We start from the raw sequence: 11479 nt of genomic DNA, 5'->3' as shown, positions 1-11479 counted from the left end.
GTTTGTGGCTTTGTGTAGAGATACCTTTTATGTTGAAGTTTCTTTTGCTTGGTACATATAATGTATTGGCCTATCAGATTTATATAGATGTACAGTGATGCAATTTATTTTTAAAAGAAGAGAAAGAAAAAAAGAATCAAAAACAGATTTGTTGAGTCGGCCCCTTTTTAGCGGGTCGGTCGGGTAGGGCCATACAAACAATATTTTTATTATGGCCTCGTGGATCTAAATTTCTGTGACTACACATCCTGCTGATACTAATCGCAGTCGATTTCACGCAGGCATCGTCGTCGATGAGCTGCCTTCTGCGCGCTGAACCTGCTGAAGACACAGTTCGAATCAGAACTTCTTTCAAGGAGGCGAAGCTTCATACAGCGACTGACGCCATGACCTTCCAGCGGAGGGCGAAGGATAGCAAGGCTGGATGGTCCGCACAGAAGGTCACAACCGTGCACCTGAATGCATACAGGTAAGTAGTGTCTCTCTCTCTCTCTATCTCTGGTCTGTCTGTCTGTCTGTCTGTCTGTCATAGTCTGTCTGTCTGTCTGTCTGTCTTGTCCTCCTCTTCGCTAGCTACTCTCCGTCTCTCTCTCTTCTCGTCTCTCTCTCATCATCTCTCTCTACGTCGACTCATCTCTCTTCCTGGCTGTTTTTTTTATTGTGGCCCGATGCCTGGTGAACATGACACGATAAGCCATCAAATACCAGCATGCGTAGCAAGAGCAGCAATATCGACCACAGTGCCTCGATCGTGAGTCGTAAATGTGACACTATTAACCATTGGGCAGCAGCAGAACGCAGTCTTCGACGATGACGCCTAGCGAACGCTAACGTGTGATTAGCAATCGAGTATCAGCCCATCCTCCTGCAGAGATGCCAACACATATTTGAAGCAAGCTGTAATTTCTGGCCATCAAATTAGTAGTTCGAGGGTCACGTAGTGACCCGAGTTTGCTAGGGGGTCCGGCATGCCCCCCGGAAGGTTTTTTGATTCTGAGATGCAATTTCCTGCATTCTGAGGGTCAAAAATGACAATAAATCAACAAAAAATGACAAAAAAAAGATTTTTTTGGATCACAGTGAAATTCGTAGTTTGATACAAACTGGTCGTAGTGGTGCAAAAGGAATCGAAATTCGTATAAAATACGAATAAATAAAATACGGAGTGGCTGGCATCTCTGCTCCTGGCATGACTAACAGGTAGTGCTAGCCAATCACTCTTGCTCGGTGTGTTTCGTTATCACATCCGGTGAATGTAATACGATTGGTATCAGCATGTGTAGCGCATGGGGATGCTTTGTGAACGTAACAAGATTTGCCATCAAATATCAGGCATGCATACTGCAGACACTTAGACCACAATGCCTGGTAAATGTAACAGGATTGGCCTATTTGTCTGGCATTGTTCATTGATTGACGATTGATAGGTATCTCTAGCTAATCGCTGTTGTGATAGGACTTTCTAGAAACAATGCTTAGCCACTGTCAACGATTTGGCTCGCATGCAAGAAAAACGTGTATAAACCAGTCTAGCTTGACCGACCTAGGGGAAAGAGGAAGACACGAAGAGAGAAAAACGGGAAGAGAGAAAGACAGAGATGAAGAGAAAGAAAGGGAGAAAGTAAAAGAGGAAGAGATGAAGAGGAAAAGAAGGAGAGAGGAAAACAGAATGAAAGAAAGCGAGGAAAAGAGGAAGAGAGAAAGATAGAAAAAGAGGTGACGAGAGGAAGAGAGAAAAAGAGGACGAGAGGAAGAGAGGTAGAGAGAAAGAGAGGAAGAGAGCGGAAGACAGGAAGAGTAAAAGAGGAGAGGGAAAGAACAGAGGAAGCCACTCACCTCCGTCGCTATTGCCCTCCTCAGACACTATCTGCAGCAGTCTGTCGAACGCATTCTCAAACGCAACAATCTTCTGTATGTTCGCATGTCCCTTGGTGAGCTTTTGCAACAGCAGCAGCGTCTGCAATCGAAATCATCATCGTCACCGTCATTGTTGTCACGATCAACATATCATCATCGTTAGTGTCATTGTCATTGTCACCGCCACTGTTATCGTCATCATCACCATCAATCATCGTCATTCTTATTGTCACGGTGGTCACCATTGTCACCTCTACTCGTAAATAAATACATACACATACGTACGAGCGATGTTTAGAACGACTAAATAGTTCATTGGAAAAAATCGTCTTAACCAACTTGTGCACTGGAAAAGCTGCACAATTGCTTTCGATTTTTACGGCGGAAGACGTTGTAAAAAAAGGTTGTAAAATGCGGAAGAGAGTCAACGCCGATGCTGCCGCCGCGATCAGAGCGTTGACGCTGCTGCCGCCGCCGCCACTCACATCGTTTCGGATCACCTCCCGGCTATCGGAGAGCAAGTCCATCAGCTTGGACACGCCCATCGGGTTCGTGAGGATCTGCTCCTGTATGTCCTTGACCCTGCCGACAAAAAACACACAAGAACGTCACTCGTCTGTGACAAAAACACAAGGACAGCTCTTTGACAAAATACAAAGGAATCACTTTTCAGTAAAACATATACAAGGGACGTCACATTTCAATAAAGTACAAGGATATCACTTTTCAACAAGACACAACGACATCACTCTTTAGTAAAACACAATGACATCACTCTTTAGTAAAACACAATGACATCACTCTTCAGTAAAACACTAGAACATCACTCTTTAGTAAAACACAATGACATCACTACTTGTCAAAAAGCACAAAGTGCAATCATTCTCAACTGGTGCTCCTAAAAAAACTGCCTTCCCACACAAACGCATACATTCCTTCAATCGAATTCGCAATTCTTTTCCAAGTTCCCGTGGAGTTTGATCGCTGATGATCGATTAATTTTGGCAGTGGACATCAGGGGGAGCCACTCACCTGTTGGACAGCAGTGCGGTCATCAGCTTTACCGTCGGCCATCGCACGTGGAAGTCGTACTCCTAGTAAGGCAAGCGTATATCGCGCTAGCGTGAGACACACAGACCGCACGATTTCTACATGTATATATTATTATGTTCGTTATACGTCCGGACGTACGTTACACGTTAACAATGTACGACATGTTGCTACGGGTTACGTGCGTACAACGATAAATTTATATAACGTCCGTAATACATATATATATATATGTATATATGTGTAGCGAAGGTTGCATAGAAAAAGGGTAGAAGTGGAACAGAAGAAATGGAAGGGAAGAAGAGGAGGGAAAGAAGAGGAAGGGAAGAAGATGAAAGAAAGAGGGAGGGAAGAAGAAGAAGGGTAGAAGAGGAAAAGTAGAACAGAAAAAGAAGAATAGGGGAAAAAGAGGAAGGGGCGAGAGACGCAGAAGAAGCAGACGCGGAGGCGGGAGGCACGTCGTCGCCGCGGCAACGTACTCACGTCGAGCAGGTCGAGCACGAGGGACACGTTGTCGCAGTTCTTGATGAAGATCTCCGTGAACTGGTCGGCGAGGGCGCCGGCGTCGGCCGCGCTCTCCGTCGTCTCCTCTGTGCAACACGGGGGAGGAAGACAATCAATAGAGACAATGACAATATCAGTATATGAGGAAGACACAATGAATAGAGACAATGAGTATATCAGCATATGAGGAAAAGAGACAATGAGTATATCAGCACATAACGCGTGAGTATATCACCACGCAATGCACACGTATATGAGACAAGAACGTGCACCTATGTCAACACACAACGCACTAGTATATCAGCACAGAACGTGCGCCTATGTCAACACACAACGCACTAGTATATCAGCACAGAACGTGTATATATGTCACAACACAAGTGACAATGCGTGCATATATCAGCACGCAACGCACACATATATATCAGCACGCGACACACGCACGGCAGACGCACACACGCACAGCAGACGCACACACGCACAGCAGACGCACACACGCACAGCAGACGCACACACGTACAGCGGCCTGCGTACCTTCGTCGCCCGTCTCCTGTGAAACGACGTTGACGAGCGTGTCTACGGCATATCCGACCGTCTCCGTGTCCGAGCGATCCGTCTGCAGCACCTCGACGAGCGCCGCCATCGCCTGCGCCCCCACCTCCAGCTTGAACTTCTGCGGATAAAAAAAACAGGGTTACAGGGTGCGAAATTAACAGGAGTCCGGAGTCAAATACTCCCTGATTTACTGTCGGACTCCCTGATTTTACATATGCAGGAGTCCGTGTGACTCCCTGAAAATTCTGCCATACTATACTAACTAGTTCGTTCCAGAGCACGGCCTCGTGGAGTTACCGTATTTTTTCAGCAAATGTCCAAAGAAAATTTGGCAGACGTGCAACCGCATAAATCTTCAAAATAAGCACGTGTTATTGTTAATATCTTTAATTTTGAACCTCATTTTGCTGCGGACTCCCTCTTTTTGAGGGTAGGGAGTCCGTGGACTCCCTTGTTCAAAAGTTAATTTCTACCCCTGCTACAGTAACAGCTAACGTGTTTCTACCCCTGGGTTTAGCGGTGAAGGTGGAGTCGTCCCATCGAGAAATGGTACAAGTTGTACGATCGTTGCTACAATCATGTCAATTCGTATCCTTTACCGATAAAATGGGCTTTATTGTCGCTTTCCTGCTGGAAAGGGACGAGGAACAAACGCAGCAGAACTGCTTGTTGTAACAGGACATGCTCCGATTTGTCGAAATTCCATTAAATTAGATCTGTGGTTCCCGGATCCCATTGGATATCTCAGTGATGTGATATGTAACGAACGTTCTCTAAGGATGTGGTGGTCTGTCGTGCGTAAGTTGATACTCCTGTCGCAGTTTGGCACTTGCCTTCGATAATGCTTTCAGTGCTCTCACGGCGTCCCGTCTGTCATCTAGGAGTGTGGACGTCTGCACCCGATCGACCAGTCGCTCCACCTGTTGGCAAAAATAATCAACTTTGTTCAACCACAAAAATTGTTCAACCACAATCAAAGCACATAGCACGCACTACAACCAAAGCACATAGTGTGCGCTAGTGGGGTAATCGTAAACATATTTGTTTGATATGATGTTTAATTTTACTTTTACTGCGGTTTCAATACGACATAATCGCAACACGGTACGGTAAACCGTAAAGTAATTAGAGGGGTATAAAAAATAATAATCAGGGGGAGGAAAGCATGCCAACCAAAATTTTAGACTAGTAAGAACTCGACCATTAATTTCCTAATTTGCTGAATTATTACCAATTTCGTTTTACAAATTATAAATATCACCAGGAGTGTATCAATATTGATACACTCCTGATATCACGCATGCTTCAAATCGATGACAACAAGGGACGGAGAAACAATCGCATCAATCATTGTCTTTATTTGTTCATTGTTCGAATGCCATTAGTCATTATGTAAGTCGGAAAGTTGGACACCTCCTCCCACATGTCATTTGATGTTTGTTAGTGTTGACGTGTAAGTAACTGAACCAATGCTGTGGCGATATCTGACTCTGAACGAGACTTCCCGCGACTACATACTGCTTTTACGTCAGTAACACAGCTTATAGTCAGGCGAGGGGGGCACCGATCTTACCGTTTCAGCACCAGACGGCTGTCCCCCACCTTGCTGTGCACCCAAAACATTCTTTAAACTAGACTTGAAATACTCCATGATCGTCTTGCCGTCGTACACTTCCGCGCCCCTGGCAGCACTGCTTCGGATCCTCTAACTAATGTTAACAATAATATTGCCGCTACCTCGTCTAAATAGGCTTTAATCAAAACAAAACGTAGGTGCGTAGACTTAACGATACTTTAGAAAAAAGAAAGCTGGCATTCGATGCGGTTACTATATAAATATAATGCAATTTATATAGATTATTAATTCTCTCATAGCGAACGACGGTGTCGTGGCGATTGGACAGTGCTACCACCTAGTGGAAAGCAGGGCCAACTGCTCGGTACATATCAGCTGTTCGTTGTTACTTGCTGTAATGTTCATATTCCAGAAATGGAAATTATAAGATTTTTGTTCCTTGTTCGTTAACCTGTTCTCAGTTACATGCCGTAAAAATTTAACAGTGTAAACGCAGTATTGTAAGGTGCTAAAAACAATCGAAAACCTCTTTTACATCAAGTATGTTTGCAACTGAGACATCTCACACATCTAGACAATACTCTATGCATCTAGAAATCAACACAATTAGTTAAACAGTAATTTGGACACTTTATTAATCGGCTTACATATATACAAGAAAGGACTGCCACAAATTTTTTTTACGTCAATGCTACGGCCATCGCCAAAAATACATCAACAAACGAGTGATGCAGTACGAAAAGCCTTCTGATCATTAAACATCGATGCTATTGATCGTCTTCCACCCACCATCAACTCCCATAAAGGCACTTTATTCACGTAATCTGACCGTACATGCGCGTGGCTCACTTACGATATGACTTCCCTGTTATTCTCCACCCAGTAGAGGTAGAAGCTGGCGCATTTTAGACAGATACACACGCACATCGCCTTGCAGTACACCTGTAAGCTCAAGCTCATCTCGATCCTCATTAACCCGCTCTTCGCAACGTTAATTACAATAATAATTAGCAATTAATTAATAACCACAACGTAGCGTCAACTTTATATCTCTCCGTCTTCGATATAGTCCCTCGGACTTTGAAGACTAATATTTACGAGGTTACGAGGCGGCAGTGATCGACGAGTGATCAATGGCAATACGAATAAGCGTGATCAACGTGTGATCTAAGGCAATACGAATAAGCGTGATCACGTCTACAAGCATGCTGTTGAAAAACACCGCAAGTTGGAACGACATCAAGAATGTATAATATAGATCTCTATAGAATCGATATAGAATATATATATATTATACACTCCTGACAACACCATATGAATCTAAAATGCCATGTTCCCTTTGAAGTTAATTGACGTGCAACAGATATGACATTTTAAATTCGTCACGGTCATAACTGATAAAGCCAGCGGATCCCACCTTTACGAAAGACAAGGCCACATAGAACAATGAGCGCGAAAACCTCACTATATACATACATACATGCGTGCGCGGGATCTCATAATAACAACCCAGCATTAGTAGCAATGGATGGACACGCTGTAAATTCTACTGCTACGGAAAAAGCACACGAATTATAAAATTCTCGTTAGAAATCAAGCTCTCGTGTTTTGATATCGATGTTTTGACGCATTTACGACGTTGAATAACCGGATCCCCCGATTCACTTCGGTCGATACTAACGCTACGCATACAAACTCACTGGTATCTAAAGAAGATATGGTGTTTCTTGACCACCACTGGTCAAGCGCAATACAGACGGATGGAGCCTACCGCACACGAGGGGAACCAGCTCAGACAAAAGTTACTCGTGGCCAATTCCTCACACCGTTGAGCCATTTCCTCTCGCGGTTCGTAGACCGCACACGAGAGGAATCAGCTCAGCACTCTCCCCACAACTCATCAACAATAACCCATCATAGATCACGTGACCGAGCAAAATGTGCATTGCGCATGCGCACGATGCAGACGCATGCTCATTGGTATCGCGAGCGAGGAAACAGCTCAGTTCACCGCACACGGCGAGTTTTACGCCACGCGTGACCAAAAATATCAAGCACGTTGGATATTTGTCTCAACGGTACGAATGACTAAAACCTCACACAAATTTCCCCGCACACAGAAAGAAACGACTCAACACTGTGAGGAATAATTGGCCACGAGTAACTTTTGTCCGAGCTGATTCCCCTCGTGTTCGGTAGGCTTTAAAGCAGGGTTACCCGTAAGCAGACAATCCACCGAAAGTCGCCTCGAAGAATCGGCATCTAACTACTGCGAGCTCCGTCGATTTATATGATCGCGTACAATTGCACTGGACATGGAACGACAAATTCGATTTTTCACACTCTTTAGACGACTTTTGCAAAGCAATTAACCTTACGGAAAAAACATTTGATATTGTATGCATTTGCACGAGTGCATGAACCCGGATCAGACGAACTTATGAAAGTACGATTAACCACTCGAAGGAAAGTACACTAAACGTTTTGTAGAAGGTCAGAGTAGAAAGATCAGAGGTGAACGGTCAGCGTGTAAAAAGGTCAGTGTAAAAGACAGCATATAAGGTCAGAGTGGAAAGGTCAGTATGAAGAGGTCAGAGGACAAAAGTCAGAGGTGAAAGGTCAGCACGAAGAGGTCAGATTGAAAAGGTCAGCATAAACAAGTCAGAGTGTGTAAAGGTCAGAGTGTAAAGGTCAGAGTGTAAATGTCAGAGGGTAAAGGTCACTCGCTCACAAACGCACACACGTCCGTCACTCGTCGATCTTGATGAAGACCTTCGAGCGGGAGAAGATCTTGATGGCTTCCTCTATCTCTACGAGCTTCCTCTCTATGTCGACGTGCTGCTGCCGCGCGCGCAGCGTGTCCGAGCGGACGGGAAGCGCGTGAAGCTCCGTCAGCAGCTGGCTCTCCGCTGCAAGACACGGTGATGTGTGAGCACGTTAGCTGTTACTGTAGCAGGGGTAGAAATTAACTTTTGAACGGACTCCCTACCCTCAAAATAAGAGAGTCCGCAGCAAAATGAGGGAGTCCGCAGTCTGAGGTTCAAAATTAAAGCAATAACGCATGTGCTTATTTTGAAGATTCGTGCAGTTGCACGTCTGCCAAATTTTCTTTGGACATTAGCTGAAAAAATACAGTAATTCAGCGAGGCCGTGCTCCGGAACAAACTAGTTAGTAAGGCAGAATTTTCAGGGAGTCACACGGACTCCTGCATATGTCAAATCAGGGAGTCCGCTCTGGAATGAACTAGTTAGTATAGCAGAATTTTCAGGGAGTCACACGGACTCCTGCATATGTCAAATCAGGGAGTCCGACAGTAAATCAGGGAGTATTTGACTCCGGACTCCCGTTAATTTCGCACCCTGCTGTAGTGCTTATCCTAACAATAACTATAGCAGCCTCTACACGATGCTTAACCCGAGACAGCACTTAACCCGGGTTAGTTAACCCTCCTCACATCGTGCAGTTACACTGACCCGGGTTAAGACGTATCCCAGGTTAGTTAACCCTCCTCACATCGTGCGGTTACACTGACCCGGGTTAAGACGTATCCCAGGTTAGTTAACCCTCCTCACATTGTGCGGTTACACTGACCCGGGTTAAGACGTATCCCAGGTTAGTTAACCCTCCTCACATCGTGCGGTTACACTGACCCGGGTTAAGACGTATCCCAGGTTAGTTAACCCTCCTCACATCGTGCGGTTACACTGACCCGGGTTAAGACGTATCCCAGGTTAGTTAACCCTCCTCACATCGTGCGGTTACACTGACCCGGGTTAAGACGTATCCCAGGTTAGTTAACCCCTTCTCTCTCTTCTTCTCTCTCTCTCTTCTCTGCTCTCTCTCTCTCTCTCTCTCCTCTCTCTCTCTCTCTCTCTCCTCTCTCTCTCTCTCCATCTCGTCTCTCTCTCAATCCTTTCTCTCTCTCTCTTCTCTCTCTCTCTCTCTTCTCTCTGCTCATCTCTCTCTCGTCTCTCACTTCGGTCTCTCTCTCGTCTCTCGTCTCTCTCTGCATCGTCTCTCTCTCTGCGCCTCTCTCGCTCTCGTCTCATAATATATATACTACATTATAGTTACTGTAATGTATATATATATAATATATATAATATGTGAGTATATAATATATCATAATTAAGTCTGTATATCGCTACATATACTAGTATACTATACTTCCATTTGAATCTCACGCTCGCGTTTTCCGCTGCAGCCTCGACGTGGTTGACGCCGCTTGTTTTTAATTTTCTCCGCTCGCTCGACGCAGGCTCCGTTCGTCGTCTGCGAGCACCCGCGGCGATTCGCGGAGCTGCCGGTCGCTCGAGGCTGCAACGCGCAAAGGCGCCCCCTACCGACGAAGACAAGGAGAATCGCTGACGCCGCCAGATGAAAGCGGGGTCGCGGTGGCGCGCGGCTGTCCGCGAGGGAGAGGCCAGGCGGGGAGACGGCGACGACGCGCCGGACCTGAGGAGGAACCAACTCTGAGGTAGGGGGAAAGGTCGAGGGAGAAGGGAGGGGAAGGCTCTAGGGAGAAGGGAGGGGGAAGGGCTCTAGGGAGAAGGGAGGGGGTCCAAGGGTGGGAGAAGAGGTTCGAGGGGAGGGTGAGAGGAGGGAGGAGGATGGGGAGGGGTGAGAGAAGGGTCGAGGAGGAGGGATGAGAGGTGGGGAGGAGGAGGGTTGAGGGGGAGGGGTGAGAGGTGGGAGAGGAGGGTCGAGAGGGAAGGGAAGGTCAAGGGTGGGAGAGGAGTTGAGGGGGAGGGGAGAGGTGTGAGGAAGGAGGGTCGAGGGGGAGGGAAGGTCAAAGGTGGGGGAGGAGGGTCGAGGGGGAGGGATGAGAGGTGGGAAGAGGAGGTCGAGGGGAGGTGAGAGGTGGGAGGAAGGTAGGGTCGAGAGGGAAGGGAAGGTCAGGTGGGAGGAGGAGGGTTGAGGGGGCGGGGAGAGGTGTGAGGAGGAGGTCGAGGGGGAGGGGAAGGTCAAAGGTGGGAGGAGGAGGATCGAGGGGAGGGTGAGAGGTGGGAGGAGAGGGTCGAGGGGAGGGGTGAGAGGTGGGAGGAGGAGGTTGAGGGGAGAGGTGGAGGAGGAGGGGGAAGGGGTGAAGGTGTGAGGAGGAGGGTCAGGGAGGGGAAGGGTCAAGGTGGGAGAGGAGGGTCGAGGGGGAAGGGTGAGAGGTGGAAGAGGAGGGTCGCAGGGGGAGGGGTGAGAGGTGGGAAGGGTGCGAGGGGGAGGGGTGAGAGTTGGGAGGGGAAGGTCACAGGGGGGGAGGATGCATCGAGGGGGGTGGAGGAAGGGAGTGTTGTTGAGGGGGTGGGAAAGAGTAGTGTCGAGCGGATGAGACTGAGAGGTATGATGGTTTGGGGAATGATACACTATGTACAATGATGTGTGGGTACGTGCAGCAAAGCTGGCTGCTTGGGCTTTAATTTGAACGACCTGGTTAAATGGGTTCGGGCACTGTGTCGGTCTTTGCAGGCGACAACTCGTACCGCACGTGCCGAGTCCGACTTTATCAAAGTGAACGCTATGGCGGCGTTCCGTGTGCCGGCAATTCCAGCGCCCACTGTCTGTCACAACGGATAGAGGCGGCGAGAAGAAAGAAGCGCAGATGCAGACTGAAATTCGACCAGTTTCCCAGAAGGCTCTGTACACCAAGTAGTACGTAGAGAAAATCTTTCTGGGCACACACATGCATGGCACACTGCAGCATGCAACAAACGCGCACGCGTGGCAGGGACGAAGGTATTTGTAAAATTTTTAGGTAGATGATGATAACTCGCCAGACACAGTTGTAGAACCGGACCATGGTCTCACACTCGTCAGGCCCACGCTGCACGCATCCGCTGGCCCCGGGTTCTTGAACGTCACGACTGCAGGAAGCTCTTCCGCCTCTGCGTACTTCTGCACTAGCATCGTCTCCTCCGCGTCAGCACACTGACCTTCAGTTTCTC

General features: G+C 47.3%; 2 protein-coding genes across 2 annotated transcripts in view; both read right to left on the bottom strand.

Annotated features, from left to right (window-relative positions):
- Positions 1-773: 773 nt before the first annotated feature.
- Positions 774-5850, bottom strand: LOC106817272 (general vesicular transport factor p115-like). The gene is made up of 8 exons (XM_014821931.1): positions 5540-5850; positions 4800-4886; positions 3946-4084; positions 3391-3497; positions 2890-2951; positions 2343-2439; positions 1837-1957; positions 774-817 (listed from the first exon to the last, which is right to left on the bottom strand). The coding sequence occupies exons 1-8, from the start codon at positions 5615-5617 to the stop codon at positions 774-776; spliced, it is 735 nt and encodes a 244-aa protein (XP_014677417.1). The 5' UTR covers positions 5618-5850.
- A 302-nt stretch (positions 5851-6152) lies between these two features.
- Positions 6153-11479, bottom strand: part of LOC106817271 (enkurin domain-containing protein 1-like) — a 22543-nt gene continuing 17216 nt past the window's right edge. Inside the window, exons 7-8 of the mRNA XM_014821930.1 lie at positions 11343-11462; positions 6153-8479 (exon numbers count right to left, since the gene is read on the bottom strand). Of these exons, the coding sequence (XP_014677416.1) occupies positions 8291-8479; positions 11343-11462 (309 nt within the window). The 3' untranslated portion in view covers positions 6153-8290. The remainder of the gene's footprint in view (positions 8480-11342; positions 11463-11479) is intronic.

The sequence above is a fragment of the Priapulus caudatus genome, unplaced genomic scaffold (genome assembly GCF_000485595.1).
Source record: "Priapulus caudatus unplaced genomic scaffold, Priapulus_caudatus-5.0.1 Scaffold1656, whole genome shotgun sequence".
NCBI lineage: Eukaryota > Metazoa > Priapulida > Priapulimorpha > Priapulimorphida > Priapulidae > Priapulus > Priapulus caudatus.
Note: the sequence above shows the minus strand (reverse complement) of the source record. Positions and strands in the feature narration are given on the sequence as shown.